The 16,962-nt window shown below is 41.0% G+C and overlaps 1 protein-coding gene across 1 annotated transcript in view; it reads left to right on the top strand.

Moving 5' to 3' along the window:
* Positions 1-2,143: 2,143 nt before the first annotated feature.
* The window catches only part of LOC125464047 (ubiquitin-conjugating enzyme E2 L3), a 58,245-nt gene continuing 43,426 nt past the window's right edge, over positions 2,144-16,962 (top strand). Inside the window, exons 1-2 of the mRNA XM_048556038.2 lie at positions 2,144-2,276; positions 13,968-14,063. Coding sequence (XP_048411995.1) covers positions 2,241-2,276; positions 13,968-14,063 — 132 coding nt within the window. The 5' untranslated portion in view covers positions 2,144-2,240. The remainder of the gene's footprint in view (positions 2,277-13,967; positions 14,064-16,962) is intronic.

Genomic DNA, 16,962 nt, shown 5'->3' on the forward strand with positions numbered 1-16,962 from the left:
AAAGTGTGAAGCTGGATGAACACAGCAGGTCAAGCAGCATCTCAGGAGCACAAAAGCTGACGTTTCAGGCCTAGACCCTTCATCAGAGAGGGGGATGGGGAAAGGATTGTGAAATAAATAGGGAGAGAGGGGGAGGCAGACCGAAGATGGAGAGTAAAGAAGATAGGTGGAGAGAGTATAGGTGGGGAGGTAGGGAAGGGATAGGTCAGTCCAGGTAAGACGGACAGGTCAAGGGGGTGGGATAGGTAGCTTTACCCCTCCCTACTTTTAATCTCTGCATCTGGATCTTAGCAGATGAGTTTAATATATTTTATATTGCAATTTTCAGCAGTCAAAATGAAATTAACTAGTCTTCCATCCTATTTAAGGCTAAAGCTTTGCTGCAGGTTATTTTTAAATTGAAAAGTGTGGTGGAAGCACATTCAATTGAAGCTTTCTAAGTGCAATAACAGTATTACATGCAAACAATGTGCAGCATTGTGGGGGAAGGCAGAAGAAAGGAACTAAGTGAATTGCTTAGTTGGAGAAACAGCGCAGATTCAATGGGTTGAAGAGTCTTTTGCTGCACCGTAACAATTTTGTAATTTTGGAAAATCCAACAAATCAGGTGCGACTGTAAGGAGAAGCCTTCTAAAGTTAGAACAATAAACCTTGAAACTATCCCAGTGACCCATACTGCAAGCAGCAGAATGGAACTGAATTGTAGGCATGTGGAATGTGCTGCTGGCAACAGAGTCAGATACATTAGAGACTTTTAAATGACTCTTGGATAGGCACACGGAGGATAGTAAAACTTACTGTGTGCAGAGTAGATCAATCTTAGTAGGATAATAATTCGGCACAACATCGTGGGCCGAAGAGCCTGTAGTGTGCTATGTTGTTTTGTACTGCAGTTCAGGCAAAGCCAAATTTGAACTATTGTATGATATAAAAGTATGAATAAAGTTCACCTCTGCAGAAAAATAAAATTATAAATGCTATAATCTGATTACCATTGAATTTAATATACTTTTGTGTGTGATAATCTTACTTTCTTCTGCATTAGTTATATTGAATCCTTCAGAGGGTGTTTTGCCAGGAGACTGAGTGAGCTTTATCAGCCATTCTTACCAAACACACCTCATTAATTGTCTACATTGCACAGTACACTTGCTGGGCTGAATGGTCTATCGTGTATCTTGGTCTTATCTCACCTCATACAGTTGCATGTATGGAAACAACCATGTGGAAACCAACAAGGAAATTGGAGGAGTACAATATCCGAGGATGGAAGAGATATAGGCTGTAGGGGTTTTTTAAAAGTGATTTGCGGGACGTGAGCATCACCGGCTGGCAACCATTTATTACCTGTCCCTGTTGCCCTTGAAAAGGTGGTGCTGCAGTTCACCCACAAATGGCCTAAGATGCCACAAGGGAGGCAATTCCAGGATTTTGATCCCGTGACAGAGAATGAACAGCAATGTATTTCCAAGTAAGGATAGTGACTGTTTTAGACGGGAACTTTAAGGAGATGGTATTAAGAAACCACTGCTCTTGTCCTTCTAGATGGAAGGGGTCATTGGCTTTAGAAGGTGTTGTCTGAAGGTCTTTGGTGAATTTCTACCATACATTTTGTAAATAACAGAATAAACAGGAAACTGGAATAACAAGGGGAAACAGTTCGAAGCTAAAATTGATGAGCAAATAGTTTATCGCTTTCATTTTGACAAGAATGGCCATTACGGAGTCATTTGAGAACCCAGCCTCTGATTGGCCACCACTGCCACAGCCGGCACCAATGAATGGCCGCTTCTACAGCTTCCGATTGGCCAGCGTCCCCATGGCGTCGCCGATTAGTCGCCACTCACTGTTTCCGATTGGTTTACGATCATCCACCGCTGCTGAATGGTCGCCCTCTGCAGTTTCCGATTGGCTCATGGTCAGATGGTGCCAACGATTGGTTCAAAACCACGGTTTTTCCGTTTGGATCACGCCAGGGCGGCGCCACACTGAGTGGCTGGGATTCGCCGCTTTGGGCTTGGAGCCGCGGATTGGGCGACATGCGCGGTTGCCGATTGGCCCGCGCCCGTACGGCGCCCGCCGATTGGTCAGCGATACGCCCCGGCCCGAATGGAGCCGCTCATTGGCCGAATCCCGCCGCTTTCTGGTAGGCCTCTGGCCGATTCGGCCGCCGTGGCCCCTGATTGGTCAGCAGCGTCGGCAGGGAACGTGGATCTCGCCGGTCCCGGGGAGAAGTGCGGATGATCAAGATGGCGGGCAGCAGCCGGCTGTTGAAGGTAAAATAGGAAAAATAATATGTTTAAAAGAAAAACGTGAGGCTGTTCCTCACAGGAGGAGAGGCGGGGGTGTTGCTGTTGTTGTGGGGTGGGGAAGAGAAGAGAGCGGGCATTGAGAGACATTACAGCGAGAAACGTGCGGGGGAAGAGACGAAACGGGAAGCGGCGGGAGACATAACGGTTGGCGGCGGGAACGATAACGTCTGGCGGGGGCGGGGTAGCAATAAAATCCGGGACGTGGTGGTGGGAAGAAAAACCAAAGTGCTGTTTTTAACCCCACCCCTACCCCGTCTCTCTCTACCAGGGGTGGGGTGGGGTGGTGTTGTCCGCCAGGCGCCGACCCTATTGCCCCCGTGGGTGGGGGTAAGAAATAGCCATCTCTCTCTCTCTTCTCCCCCCGCCGCGCCCGCTTTCGATGAAATGGCAGACACCGGGTGGGGCTGAGGCATCTTTCCCCGCCTTTCATTTTCTCACCGTCTTCCCCCCCCCCCCCCCCCCCCCACGGAGCAGAGGCCGTGAGTCCTCACCTTTCATTTGATCCACCGCCCTAATGTAGGGTCCCCTACCCCACATGTACATCCTTCATCTGACTCCGACTCCTCCTCCTCCTACCCCCACCCAAAAAAATTCCCGTCTCTTTCGCAACTCCTTTCCCCCCCCCCCGCTGACTTTCTAAATCCCCACACTCAGACGGCCTCCGCCTTTCCCGCTGACCCTACAGCCCCCCAAATTATCACCTTTTCCTCCCCGCTGCCCCCGTAAAAGGCTTTCTCTTCCGCCGCCAGCCCCCAAAATGGCCTTTTCCTTCATTCCACTTCTTGTCTCCACCCCTTCCCCTCCTCCCTCTCCCCTGCATGGCTGACTTACTTTCGTCCCCCCCCCCCCCCCCGCCCGCGATGGCCTGTTTCCTATATAGTTCCCCAACAATAATCCTAAAATCAAACTGGAGACGTTTTCTTTACCTCTTTCCCTTTCTAAGCGTTTTTTGACTAGGCTGAGGTTGAAACGTGCCTACCTTTGACTCAGCAGTTTCCTGGATTACTGTATCTAGGGGATAGGGTGCCTTTCATTTTAAATACACTCCCAAATCGCGCATGCACGTGTGTAGACCGCCGCTGTCTCTCTGACCGTTAGCTATTGCTTGTCTTAAAAATTACAATTATAGGTTTGCTCTTCACAGTGGAGGGAGCAAAATTGTCAAGTATTGATGTGCAAATATGATTAATAGCTTTTTAGCAAGGACGTTGTGCACACGGTTCAGAATCGAATTCCTTGGAATTTATAGGACTGGGTTTTTCAGTAATGTGATGGTTGTTATTCCAGCGTAAGTGGGAGTTGTGCTTGGGGTGCCCCACAGTGAAACTGTGAAGAAGTTACTTGGGAAATTGAAGAGTCAATTGACCAACTCCCCTACGTCTGGAATCCTTTGAAAGTCTCTGTTTAAATTGGAGAATTTGGAGTGTCTTCATAAAACTTTTAAAACATAACATTAAACTATTATATCTAACTCTGAAGTAACTACTAAAAAGGCCTGATACTTACCTGTTACCCTAGCCCCATCAATTAAACCACCTGATGAGCTACCCCTGCTCTGCAGTCTTTCTCCCCCCCCCCCCCCCCCCCCCCCCCCCGGCATCGCTCACTGCTCGAAGTGACCTGCTGCATGCCTGGCACCCAGTGTACTAGCCTAACCCTCTCCATCTGACACTCTACCTTCCAGTGCTCTAATATCATTCTTATTGTTTGACAACAGATGTCAAAGCTGTTTGGAACTTGAAATTTCTGAATACAACAACTGACCGCTGTGAAAAGGGAATGTGGTCTGCATAACCTTTACAGTTCTGCACCATGAAAGAACTGTCAGGTGGAAGTATCGCTTCACCGTTCTGAAAGGGCCCTGATCAGAATCTTCTCAAATACGGAACCGTCTATTTTTGGCCCCTTCAATTCTATTTTTCTTTGTTTTTATTTTTGACTTTGTGCATCCGATTTCATGTCAAATTCACAACTCTATCTTGATGCAACTTGCTTGCATGTTTGATTTGTAACTTTTTTTTTGGTTTGATTGATTAAGGAAATCTGTTTCTTTGCCTGGACCTTTACGTGGTGTGTGCTAGGGGCTGACTGGAAGTTTGGGTTGTGCCCATGAGCCCCCATTGTTTCCCAGGGGATTTTAAAACATACAGGCATATGGGCATGTTTTCCTTTAAAAAGAGAGCTGTCCTAAAACCGTACATAACTTAATTGTACAAAACCTGTATAGTCAGCTCAGGGTAATGATTGTGTTGGCCAGACCAAGTGAAGATGATAGTTTTTCTGATGCTCATTAGTGAGCAATGTTTTTGTCTTTGGAAGAGTGATAGTTTCATGGCTACGTTTACTGACAAAACATTTGTTGATTTCAAAATCCTAAATTTGCCATAGATCTAGACCACTTTATAGTTTGTCATTCCAGTCATTTCTGTCTAAGTATGGAAGTGTGTTCCAGTTCTATGTTTGCAAATGTTCTTCTTTGCTATCTAAAGTAAAATTTCTTGTTGACCTGGCATGTATATGATGTTTGAAGTGACACATTTTACATGCAAAATTCATGTGGGAATAATTTCCTCACATAAGTAAAATGGCATTTCAGAGTTTTAAGTGGTGTCTTGAATCTTGTAGACCAAATCCTGTTTGTCATAAAACAAATGTTATAGCAAGAAGGTTTAAAAAAAAATAACAACTAGGCATCTACTCTAAACAAAGCTTTTTATCCATTATTAAATGACCTGAATTTGTACATTTTAAAGTAATTTGTTTCACACTCTGATTATGTTGAACCATTTAATCTTAAAGTCAGTAGATTCTAGGCATGTTTGTGAGGAATTATTCTGTCAAGGGTTGGCATTGTTTAATCCAGTATCTCATTACTAGGATAACTTCTTGGGTGACATATCTGTCATGCTGATAAATGTTACAATAAGAAAAATGGAATGTGAAAATAAGTAAAAAATAAATCACGAGCATTGTGGTGTCCTTGGGCAGGTCAGTGTTCATCTTGTTTATTTTTAACATTCAATTTCCACTCCTAATACAAAGTTTATAATAAAGCACCATTTTAATTCTCCAGATATATAAGCGTCCCAACCTGAAACATCAAGTGTTCCTGCTCCTCTGATGCTTCTTGGCCTGCTGTGTTCATCCAGCTTCACACCGTGTTATTTTAATTCTCCGCTTTGCTTCATGCTGACTTTTCTATATGTGGTCTACTGCAGTGCTCTAGCGAATCTTGAGGAGCAACATCTTATCTTTTGACTCAGCAGTTTACAGTACTCTGCACTCAACATAGAGTTCAACAACTTTAGATCACAACGTCTACCTCCATGTTTATTTTTTCTTATTTTTGGTGGATTTGCTTTGGCTGTGTTTGTTTCTTTGTGTTTGTACTGCATTCCGATGGTTGCTAAGTGGTTATTCACAGCTCATCAGAAACAAAACATGTTTTTCTGTGCCATACCCATACCAGTTGCATTGTGAAATATTTTGTTACTTATTTGCTCCTGTCCTGCACACTTTTGCAGATGTTCTTCTTTGTTCTTCCTGCCCCCTCCCACAGACTTAAACTTATGCTTGTCACTTCTTAGAAAGGTTGTCTCAACCTGAAATGTCAACTTTGTTTCTCTCCACAGATGCCTGCTAAATATTTTCTGCCTTTTTTAAATTTGCAAAGCATATTTCGCAACTCACTTCAGGTTTTAAAAACTGTATTTGCACGTAGATGTGCATAGACAAAACTTTCAAAATGATTAAATTAGGTTGGATAATTATGTTACTGTAACTGCTCAGAAAACAGACTATTTGAAATCAAATCAAATCAGATTTGTTGAAATATTTGTGTATAAGTTAAGCGTTCTAATTCTAGGTCTGTATTCATCTCATCATTTGAAACAAATTTGAGAATGTACTTGTCAACAGTGTAAAGAAAACTTTACAATTAAAGTTAAGTAACACTTTAAATTCTATTTCCATGCACGATAGATAAGATCTACAATGATTGAAAAGCTTTTTCTAGTTTAATTTTTGCATCAATTTTTTTTCACTTGCCCACCTGTCTTTTCTTGAGCGTCTCAATCCATTTTGAGTATGGTTACAAGAATGTTGAATGCTCTTGTAGAGAAACAACACAAACGTGACTGGCCTGATAGAATGGTTTCAGCACCCAAGCAGGCTGTGTTCTCCGGGATCTTGTCTTTGTGCCCATTCTATGTAGGAATCTAGTTGGTCAATATTATGGCAGTGGTGAGGGTTGACAGACGTGGAAGGGAAGAAAATCACAGATCCGCTCTTTTTGAGCTTGGTATGTACATCTGTACCCACTTTTGGATCAGAAGCAACATCAGCCAGACTAGTTGTTCTAAAAGTATGGACTTAATAAAGAATATTTTTTTTTCTTGCTGTAAAACGTGATGTCTCCTTGGTAAAACCTTGTCAAAATTTTGTAAGATTCTATAGCATCTCTTGCCAGTGTTATTACACTCTGTGCAAGTACATGTGTCCAGTTGTGAATTAAGAAAATTTATCAGCATACACAATTCTTTTACTTCTATCAAATATGTACTAATGGCAGCTTACTTTTTTTAATTGGTTAAAGATCTGAGTGGAGAGAAAAGTGTACGGATTATTGTGGTAGATAGAAATGATAATTGAGAGTTATTCAATCAAACATACTCCGTTACTGAGGGCCAACTATTAAAAATATAATTGGCCAACAGCAATGACGATAATGTAGTTTGAATGCCAGTAGGATGGTTATAGAGTATTACAAAATAGAAGGAGGCCCTTCGGACCATCGTGTCAGTGCCAGTGCTGTTCAAGCATCTATCTCTTCTAATCCTATTTTCTGGCACTTGACCTGCAGCCTTACGTGTGAGAGCATTAAGCATTTGTCCAGGTAGTTAAATGTTGTAATGGTTTCTGCCCATGTAACTCTTCCAAGCAGCACGTTTTAAATATATGCTATCCTTTAGGTGGGGGGAAAAAAAACTCCTGCCCCTTACCTTAAATTTATGCCCCTGTTGATTTTAAGGGGGTTTACGATCACAATAAGCTAAAGTAGTGGATGAATGGGTTATTACAAATTTCTGATTGCTCTTTCCCAGAAAACTGTTTCACTTATGGTACATTAGTTAATTAGGCACAAAAAGGAAATATACGATCTGTGACAGATGAGAAGGCTTTACTAATGTCAGAGCATGGTGGAGTCTCAACAGTGTGTGGTAATTGACCTCTGCCAAGGGTGGGGGGAGGGGGTGGAGTTCTTACTGACACCATAATCAAGCCTCCCATCTTTCTCTGCTTTAATGAAAACAAACCTAGCCATGCAGTCTCTTTGTAGCTGAAAACCACAGCCTTGGCAACAAACTGTTGAATTCTGCCTGCATCTTTTGTAGTGGACACATCCTTCCTATAGTGTGGCGTCCAGAACTGCCCACAACACTCGTGGTCTAACCAATGTCCTGTAGAGCTCCAACATGAACTCTCAGCCCCTTGTGTTTTGTGTGTTTTCTTCTCACAAAGGATTTCCCTCCCCACCCCATCTGCTTTTTGTAGGGACTGCTCTCTTCACGAATTCTTCATCTGCTCCACACTCCCCACTAACCCCATCACCCCTGGCACCTTTCCCTGCAACCGCAGGAAGTGCTACACCCACCCCTACACCTCACCTCACCTCCATTCAATGCTAAAAAACTAACCTTCAACATCAGGCATGGGTTCACCTGCACATCCGTCAGTTTTGGCCTACTGCATCTGCTGCACCTGACGTGGCCTCCTCCACATCGATGAGACCAAGTGGAGACTCGGACACCATTTTGTAGAGCATCTGTGCTTAGTACATGACAAACAACACCACCTTCCGATTGTGCAATATTTTAACTCTTTCCCCCCCACCACACTCTCTGGGTGACATACATCCTGGGGCCCCTCCCTTAGTGTCACAACGTCACCCACAAACTGGAGGAACAGCACCTCATGTTCTGCCTCAGGAGCCTACAGCGTATTAGTCTGAATGTAGATTTTACCAGTTTCAAATCTCTCCATTTCCAGCCTCAATGCATTATCGACTTTCCCCCTCATACCTGCCTCCTTGACTTGACAAAACCTGTCCAACTTCTCTCCCGCCTATCTACCATTCCCACCTCACTGATCAATCCTAATCACTGCCTACATGCAGTCACCTATTTGCATCCCACCAATTTTTCCCAGCCCCACTCCTCCTCCTCTATTTATTTCTGAGCTCCCCTCCCCATTTCTGAAGACGGGTCCTGACCTGAAATGTCAGCTTTCCTGTTCCTTGTATGCTGCCTGGCCTGCTATGTTCCTCCAGCTCCATATTTTGTTATCTCTGACAACAGCAACCGCAGTTCTTGCTATCTCAAGTATCCCATGAGTTGTCTTAACTACCCAATCCATCTGTCCTGTTAATTTCAAGGTCTATGTACGTGTAAATGAAATTTTAAAAAAGCGAAAAATGGTCAAAATGAGAAGTTGAGGAAAAGATCAAATTGTCTAGCAAACTTAAATCATAAAAACCTGTCAGAGGTATAACTATCCCATTCATGTGTGAGATGAAGAATCTGACAGGTTAGCATGTCAGCTGCATAAATGAAAGCAAAATATTTCAGATTTCCAGAGTCACTGTTACACGCAAACTGAAGGTCAGAGAATCGGGAAAGAAACGGGTCTTTCACTATGTGCTTAGTTCCTGTTTTGACAGCTCAAAGTTGTCTGTGCAATTCAATTGTGTTTTTAGAAAAAAATGGTGGAGCAAGAGTCTTTAGATTCTGGTGACCTCTTTCAGTTTAAAAAAGGAAAGGAGATTAAAAATAGGCAACAATAGTGCTAATTAACCTAATGGCTGTTTTTGTAAAGTGTTGGGAGCCTACTGTACAGGACATAATAGCAGAGGATTTAGAAATATATAATATCAAGCAGAGTCGGTATAATTTCATGCAAGAGAAATCATGTCTGACACATTTTACAAGAATTGTTTGAGGAGACAATGAGCAGGATAGATAAAAGGAAGCGGTGGATGTATTACATTTGGATTTCAGAAGTGTTTGATAATGTATTACATAGGTTACTTAAGACAAGTGCCCTGTGGTGTTGAGAGATAGTATGCTAGCATGTTTAGAGATTTGGCTAACAATAGAAGGCAGAGTTGAGATATGGAGGACATTAACAGGATGGCAGCGTGTGATCAGTGAAGTGCCACAGTGGCTGGTGCTGGGGCCACAATTATTTAGAATATGTATTAACTTGAATGAGGGAAATGAATGTACTAGAGATAAGTTTACTGATGACACAAATTAGGTGGGAGGGCAGGTGAGGGGGGGCATGCGTGATATAGATAGTTTAAGATTGGGCAGAAATTTGGTGGATGGAGTATTACGTGGGAAAATGAGTGTTTGCATTTTGGCAGGAGAAATACGCGCAATATTATTTAAATGGAGAAATCTACAGCACAGACATTTGGAAGACCTCGTGCATGAATCAGAAGTTCAGCAGCTAATAAAAGCAAAGGAATATTTTGCTTTTATTTCAAAAGAGAGTATGATATAAATGTCAGGATGTTTTGCTAAAACTGTAAGTATATTCAAGGCTGAAGTAGACAATTATTTAATCAGTAAGGGAATCTAGCATTATAGGGTGAAGTGCCTGTATCCTGCATTTGTGATTTGTTTTTGCAGTGCTGACACAAATGAAAGATTGATGTTTTGATTTGCATTGTGTATTCCGTTGCCTGTTAAAAGTAACTTCTATAATTGACAGTCAGCATTGAGAGGGATGCCATGAAGACTGTGACATTTGCAGATTGCAATTTGCCCATCAGTGTGTATCTCAATTACACATGAATTTTACTTGACCAAAGTGTAGTGTAAACAGAACATATAACTATCAATTCTGAATTGTATCTCATATTGACCATTTCCCACTTGTCACACAGGTCAATAACTGAGCTTGCTTGTCTGATTAGACATTTTGTCCCATACGTTCTTTCTATATGTGGCTTGATTACATTTTAAATCATTGTCAAATTTCAGCAGTAAATATTTTAGCTGTTTGTGTGGTAGTGCATTCTAGAATATGAGCTCTTGGATAAAACTGCTAGGAGACTGGATAGTTATTCATAGAGACAGTGCATGTTCTATGTTCTATTTAACCAAAGGTAGGCCATTTGGTCCGTCAGTTCCATCTTTCTTCAGAGCAGCCCAGTCAAGCCTCGTCCTTCACTGTATTCCCTTAATCCTGTAAGTTTATTTGAATCCAGTATCCAGTTGTTTACCTTTCCCAATGATCTAATGTTGTGAATAAGAACTAAGCTTAAAAAGCAGGTTCCAGAGCATTGCCACTGTTTGGTATAATAAAAATACGACCTTCCATTCTACTTGCATCTCTTGCTTTCACTGTTAGTGCAGAATTGATTTGTGCTGAGAATCAGGTTGTGAAGATCTGCTTTGTTTATGAAATATTAATAGCTTAAAGAGTGTACCACCCTGCCTGTATCATCATATATAGGACTTTCGGTTTTTTACGTATTTGATGAGGTTCAAAGTTCCTTGCAGTTAGCTTGGTACAAGAAGATGAGCAAACTGATCACCATGTATAACTTAAGGTCCACCTTCACTCGGACAACAAATAGGTGGAGGTGAAATTGTTTAAGTCTTACGTTTACCAGCCATAAATTATTATTATTTCATACCAACAGAGCCGTTTTGCTGCAGTTAAAAATGTTGGTAATAAAGTTACAAAGAAATTCAGAAAAAATTCTGATCTCTCTATAGAGGATACAAAAATATGTGAATAATAATGTTAAACCATGAGGTGAAAGGGTGAGACAACATGGAAATAGAACCTTTTGGTCCAACTTACCTGCACTGACCAGACACCCGATCTGACCTAGTCCCATTTGCCAGCATTTGGACGATAGTCCTCCAAACCACCACCTCTTTCCCACCCTGGCCCCCCCCTCCCCCAACCAAATTTATAGCCATTCCGGTGGTAATCTGCCTTGTTGATTTGCTGCTGTCAGTTTTCCAGACTTCGCTAGATTTTTGGGACGGTTTATTTGGACTGGAAAGTAGCAAATATCCCCTTTTATTTAAGAAGGGGGAAGCAAGAAACTGTAGGCTAGTTATCTTGACATGTGGGTTAGGTGTTGGAAAAGTTTATTAAGGAGGTTTTAGCTGGGCAGTTAAATAAACACTAGGTCATCAGGATGAGTCAACATAGTTTTTTGTGAAGGAAATCATAATTATCTGATATAATTGATTTCTTCTGAAGGAGTAACATGCAGTTTGTGTAGAGAGGAGCCTCCTACGTATAATCTATTTAGATTTCCAGAAGACCAGTTGATAGTGTCACGCACACACTTTTTTTTCTTAAAGTAAGGAGCTTATACTGTAGTGATCTAACATTAGCATGGGTAGAAGATTGCCTGACAGGAAAAGGTATACATAAACGGTTACCTTTTTTAATTAGCAGGATGTGTTCATGTGTGCTGATGACTCAGATATTACAAGTTTCATCAATGACTTGGGGGCAGGAAACAAAGTGCCCATTACCTAAATTTGCAGGTGAGATAAAGCTAGATGGCTTCCTTTTGCTCTTAGTTGGTATGTTTGTAGATTGAACAGTTTTTAAGCAAAAATTTCATGAGGTCCCTTGATGGATAATTGTAGCATTTTCAGATCAAAAAAGGTTGAATTGAAAGTCCACTGGGAATAATGAGGAAAAATAAAATCCGTTACATTTTGAAATGTATGTATACAAAGCCTCATCTTGACCTTTGGCAAATCATGAACCTGGAGTTAAATGGTTTTTGCACTTGCTTTTAAGGAATGGACAACATGTGGAAAAGTGCGCTACTACTCCATTTTTGTGGGTTGTCCATCTTTATAATGCACCACATTTTTATAAATAAATATCAATTAAGAGACAGAATTCTTTACAATTATTTTATATTGAATGCAGGTTTTCTTGAATATTATGACAGAAGCAGTTTGTCTTTCTTAATCAATCTTTCTGTAAAAGCTGATTGCATTCAATCCATCCACCACCTAATTGCTGCTTGAATGATTTCAGTTTTAACTTTTATTATGCTGTCTTGTGATTATTTTGATTATTAATCTGCAAAGAAATGTTTGCTGATATCAATCCTTACTTAGCTTTTTATTAGTCTCTCACCATTTAACTTGAAATAGTGCCATAGAATTAACTTTATGTACCATTTCATAACTTATTTTCAATAAGGCATATTTTCAAGATTGGGGAGTCTGAATTTTTCTAACCTTTCTTTTGTAACTTAAAGGCTCTTTTGTTAGGGATCAGCTTTGTCTTTCTCTGTACTGTCTCCTGAATGTGGAGATATCTTTTGTGCCTGTGGACTGATTATGATTTGGAAGTTGGCCTGACTAAATGCAGCTACTTCAGACTTTCACTCCACTGAACAATACGCTTAAGTTTATTATTTTTATGGCTTTCTGCATTTTGATGGACCTCCCTAATTCAATGCTCGTCAATGTGTGCCACTGCAGCCTTTGCCTTTGACTTCATAATATAGCTGTCTAGACAGCTGCAGGCACATCACTGCTGGCGTTATTAGGAGTGTCATTTTCTCTAAACAAATTTGAGATTTTTATTTTGTGAAAAGTGTTTAAAAACCACGTATCACTGGCATTGTCACTGTGTTCAAAGGAGAGGAAAAGCAAATAATGGGTCCCAGGTATGGCATGTATTCATAAAAAAAAACTGTTTAACCTTTTTTATGAAGAATCAAAACATTCCAGCATGGAAACACTATTTGGCTCCCCAGTTTATGCTTGTCTTTCTGCATGAGCCATCTAATTAATCACATTTCATATATGCTACTTTTTCTTTTAGTATTCCTTCTTTTAAGCAACATTAATTCCCTTTTTAACAAATGAATGGATTCTAGGTAGCATCTGCAGCAGAGTTGTATATTTCAACTACCCTGCAAATAATCTTTTAACCTCATTTTTGTTTTCTTGTTGATATCTTGCTGACCAATGAAAACTATTGTATCATTAGCTTCCATTTGCTGTTCATAAGCTTGAACACAGCAATCAGGTCACCCCTTAAATCTCTTGGATTTAGGTTATTTTCCATATTTTGGGCAATTTTCTTTTTTTAAAATAAAATGTCAATCTCTTCCCATTTATAATTTGAGTTGTAAAAACCAAAAGAACTGCGGATGCTGTAAATCAGGAACAAAAAGTCGCTGGAAAAGCTCAGCAGGCCTGGCAGCATCTGTGGAGGAGAAAACAGTTAATGTTACAGGTCCAGTGACACTTCCTCAGAACAGTTCTGAGGCAGGGTTACTGGACCCGAAACATTAACTCTGTTTTCTTCGTAATTTGAGTTGTTTTTAAGAGTGACTAAATGTAAACTGAAAGCCTATGAAACACTCAATTTCCGGACCATTCCAATTCAAGTATATTTTGTTGTAGTTCTGAAGAACATGTGACTGCATTTCTGATAGCAACAATGTTGGTTATTAAAGTACATTTTAGATACTTGTGCAGCATTTATTTTTTAAATGCTATTTACTCTGAAAATTGGTAACTGGACTTGTACAGCGTAAGGAATTCTGCTGTAACACTGTTTTTTACCTGTCATTTTATTTGTTCATAGGAACTTGCTGAAATCCGCTCATCTGGAATGAAGAATTTCCGTAATATCCTAGTGGATGAAACAAATGTATTCTATTGGCAAGGACTTATTGTTCCTGTAAGTAGGTTGTTCATTTGCCAGCGATTAGTTTTACAATTGATTATTTAATTCTTGTTTGTTTTCAAATTGTGATCACAATACAAATCTGAAACCTGACTAAGCAGAGCAACTTGTTCCATTTGCAGAATTTCACAACTTGACTGTGAGTGGCTGAAGTAGCCCCACTGTTTCTTACACATGGATTTATGTCATCCGTGATTCGTTCTTTAACATTAGAGGTGTAAATTATTTTCAAGCTTCAAGTATGTATGTTACAAATTTTAAGATGCAGAATTTGTTCAGCTTAGGAGATGTGCTGTTCAAGCCTCAAATGTTGAGTCTGTATTTTAGAGAAAACATTGCTTAATGTGGTCAAATACAGTGGTTCATAAGTTGCATTTGACAAATGTATGTAAGTGATTTGTCAGTAGTTGACTTATATAGAGTACTTGTTTTCAGCAATTCTAAGTACTTGGCAGTTGTGTACTTTTTGGTTTCACAAAACTTGTGAACAGTATTACTTATTTATCAAAAAGTATTTTTAGCATCCATATCTGATGCCCTGGTGTTGACCATTGGAGTGTTCCAGGAATTTCTTTGTTTCAGGTGACTATTTGCTTCTAGGTTTCTCCTTTATTTTGTTTGCATCCTGATGTGATAACTTGTGTAACATCCTAATTTTATGTGGTCTTGCTTGTTCTATGAGCTGTGTAGTAAATATTGGCAGTCTGTTGTTTGGAAAAGTTCGAGACACTGGGTACTGCGAAGGCTGCAGGCCCTGACAACTTTGTAAAAGTACTGTGCTCCAGAACTTGCCCTTGCCAATAGAATACTAAAAGAAAAAGTAGCACAAGACTGTCACGTAGATGTAAATGTGGAAAATTGCTCATCTGTCTTGGACTTAAAAAAAAATCCAACCCAGCCGGTTACCGCCCCATCAGTCTAGTCTCGATCATCGGTAAGCTGATGGAAGGTGTCAGCAACAATGCTGTCAAACATGGACAAAAGAAGTGAGAGGTGTGTGTCAAACCTACATTTGACATTCTGGCATCAAGGTGCCCTAGCAAAACTGGACCCAATGGGTTTCGGGGGCAAACTCTCCAGTGCTAGTCATACCTCTCCAAAGAAGATGGTCGTGGTTTGTTGGAGGTCAGTTGTCTCAGCTCCAGGGCATCTTTGCATGAGTTCCTCAGCGTAATGCTCTAAATTTGACCATCTTCGACTGTTTCATCGATTATCTTCCCTCCATCGTAAGATCAGAAGTGGGGATATTCAGTGATGATTGCACAATGTTCAGCACCATTTGCAGCAACTCAGATACTGAAGCAGTCCATATCCAAATGTAACAAGAACTGGGCAATATTGAGGCTTGAGCTGGCATGTAGCAAGTAACATTTATGCCACACAAATACCAGGTTATGACCATCACTAGTAAGAGGCAATCTAACCACTACCCCGTGACATTCAGTGGTGAGGTCCCCAAAATCAAAATCCTGGGGGTTATCATTGACCAGAAACTACATGAACACTGGCTACAAGAGCAGGTCAGAGGTTGGAACACTGCAGTGAGTAACACCACCTGACTCCCCAAAGCCTGTCCACCATCTGCAAGGCGTAACTCAGGATTGTAATGGGATTCTGCCCACTTGCTTGGATGAGTGCAGCCTCAATGACACTCGAAGCCTGAGCCCAAGCCAGGACAAAGCAGCCTGTTTGATTGGCACCACATTCACAAACATCCACTCCCTTCACTGACAGTCAGTATACACTGCTGCTACTATCTACAAGACGCACTGCGGAAATTCACCAAACATTCTCGGACTGCACCTTCCAAACCCATGGCCGTTTATATTTAGAAGGAGAAGGGCCACAGACATGGGAACACCACCACCTTCAAAGTCCTGTCCAAGCCACGCACCATTCTGACTTTGCAATATATTGTCATTCCTTCATTATCACTGGGTCAAAATCTTGGAAATCCCTTGCAAAGGGCCTTGTGGGTCAACCCATGGCAGGCGCACTGCAGTGGGTCAAGAAGGCAGCTCACCAGTACTTTCTCAAGGGACAAGCAATAAATGCTGGTCAGCCAGCATGCCCATGTCCCACAAATGAATAAATTTAAAAATAGCTTTAGGCTTGTATTTATTGTCCAGCACCCAAATGTATATAATGGAGTTTAAATTATTGGTGTTCCTGGTTGCTTTGATTTTGAAACTTAATTTTAATCCGGGCTAACTTTGAATAATACTGTGGGAATATTAATCTGAACCACTGAACTGATTAAGGCCTCTGTTTAATACCTCAGTCAAAAGGGTATATCGGATTAACTTTTATGGTCATACTTATGCTATTTGGCTGAATAAAAATGTTTCCATCTGAGTCAGCATGGCTTGGATAAAGGGAAGGCATGCCGTGCCATGGTATTAGTGGCAAGATAATGGTATGGATATAAGATTGACTGGCTGAAGGCAGAGTTGGGGGATAAAGGGATGAGGAGGAATTTCTTCAGCAAGTTGGTGAATCTATGGAACTTGTTGCTTTAATAGCCTTGAGTATTTAAGTATATTTCAGGATGGTAGCCAGAGGCTACCGGAGGGGTCAGTGTTGGATCTACAATTATTCATGTCATACATTGTTGATCAGGATGAAAAAAACTGAGGGCATTTTTGTTATGTTTGCAGATTACAAAAAGTGGCGAGAGGGACAAGTAGCGTTCAGGAGGAAGGGAGGCTGCAAAAGGGCATGGACTGGTGAGAAGATTGGGCAAAGAAGTGGCAGAAGGAATACATTGGGGAAAGTGTGAGGTTATGCCCTTTGGGGGTACAAAAAGTAGAAATGTAGACTTTTATAAATGGGAAAAGGCTTTGGAAATATGAAGCACAAAAGGACCGGAGAATCCTCATTCAGGATTCTCAAG

Source organism: Stegostoma tigrinum, chromosome 26, assembly GCF_030684315.1.
Source record: "Stegostoma tigrinum isolate sSteTig4 chromosome 26, sSteTig4.hap1, whole genome shotgun sequence".
Classification (NCBI taxonomy): Eukaryota; Metazoa; Chordata; class Chondrichthyes; order Orectolobiformes; family Stegostomatidae; genus Stegostoma; species Stegostoma tigrinum.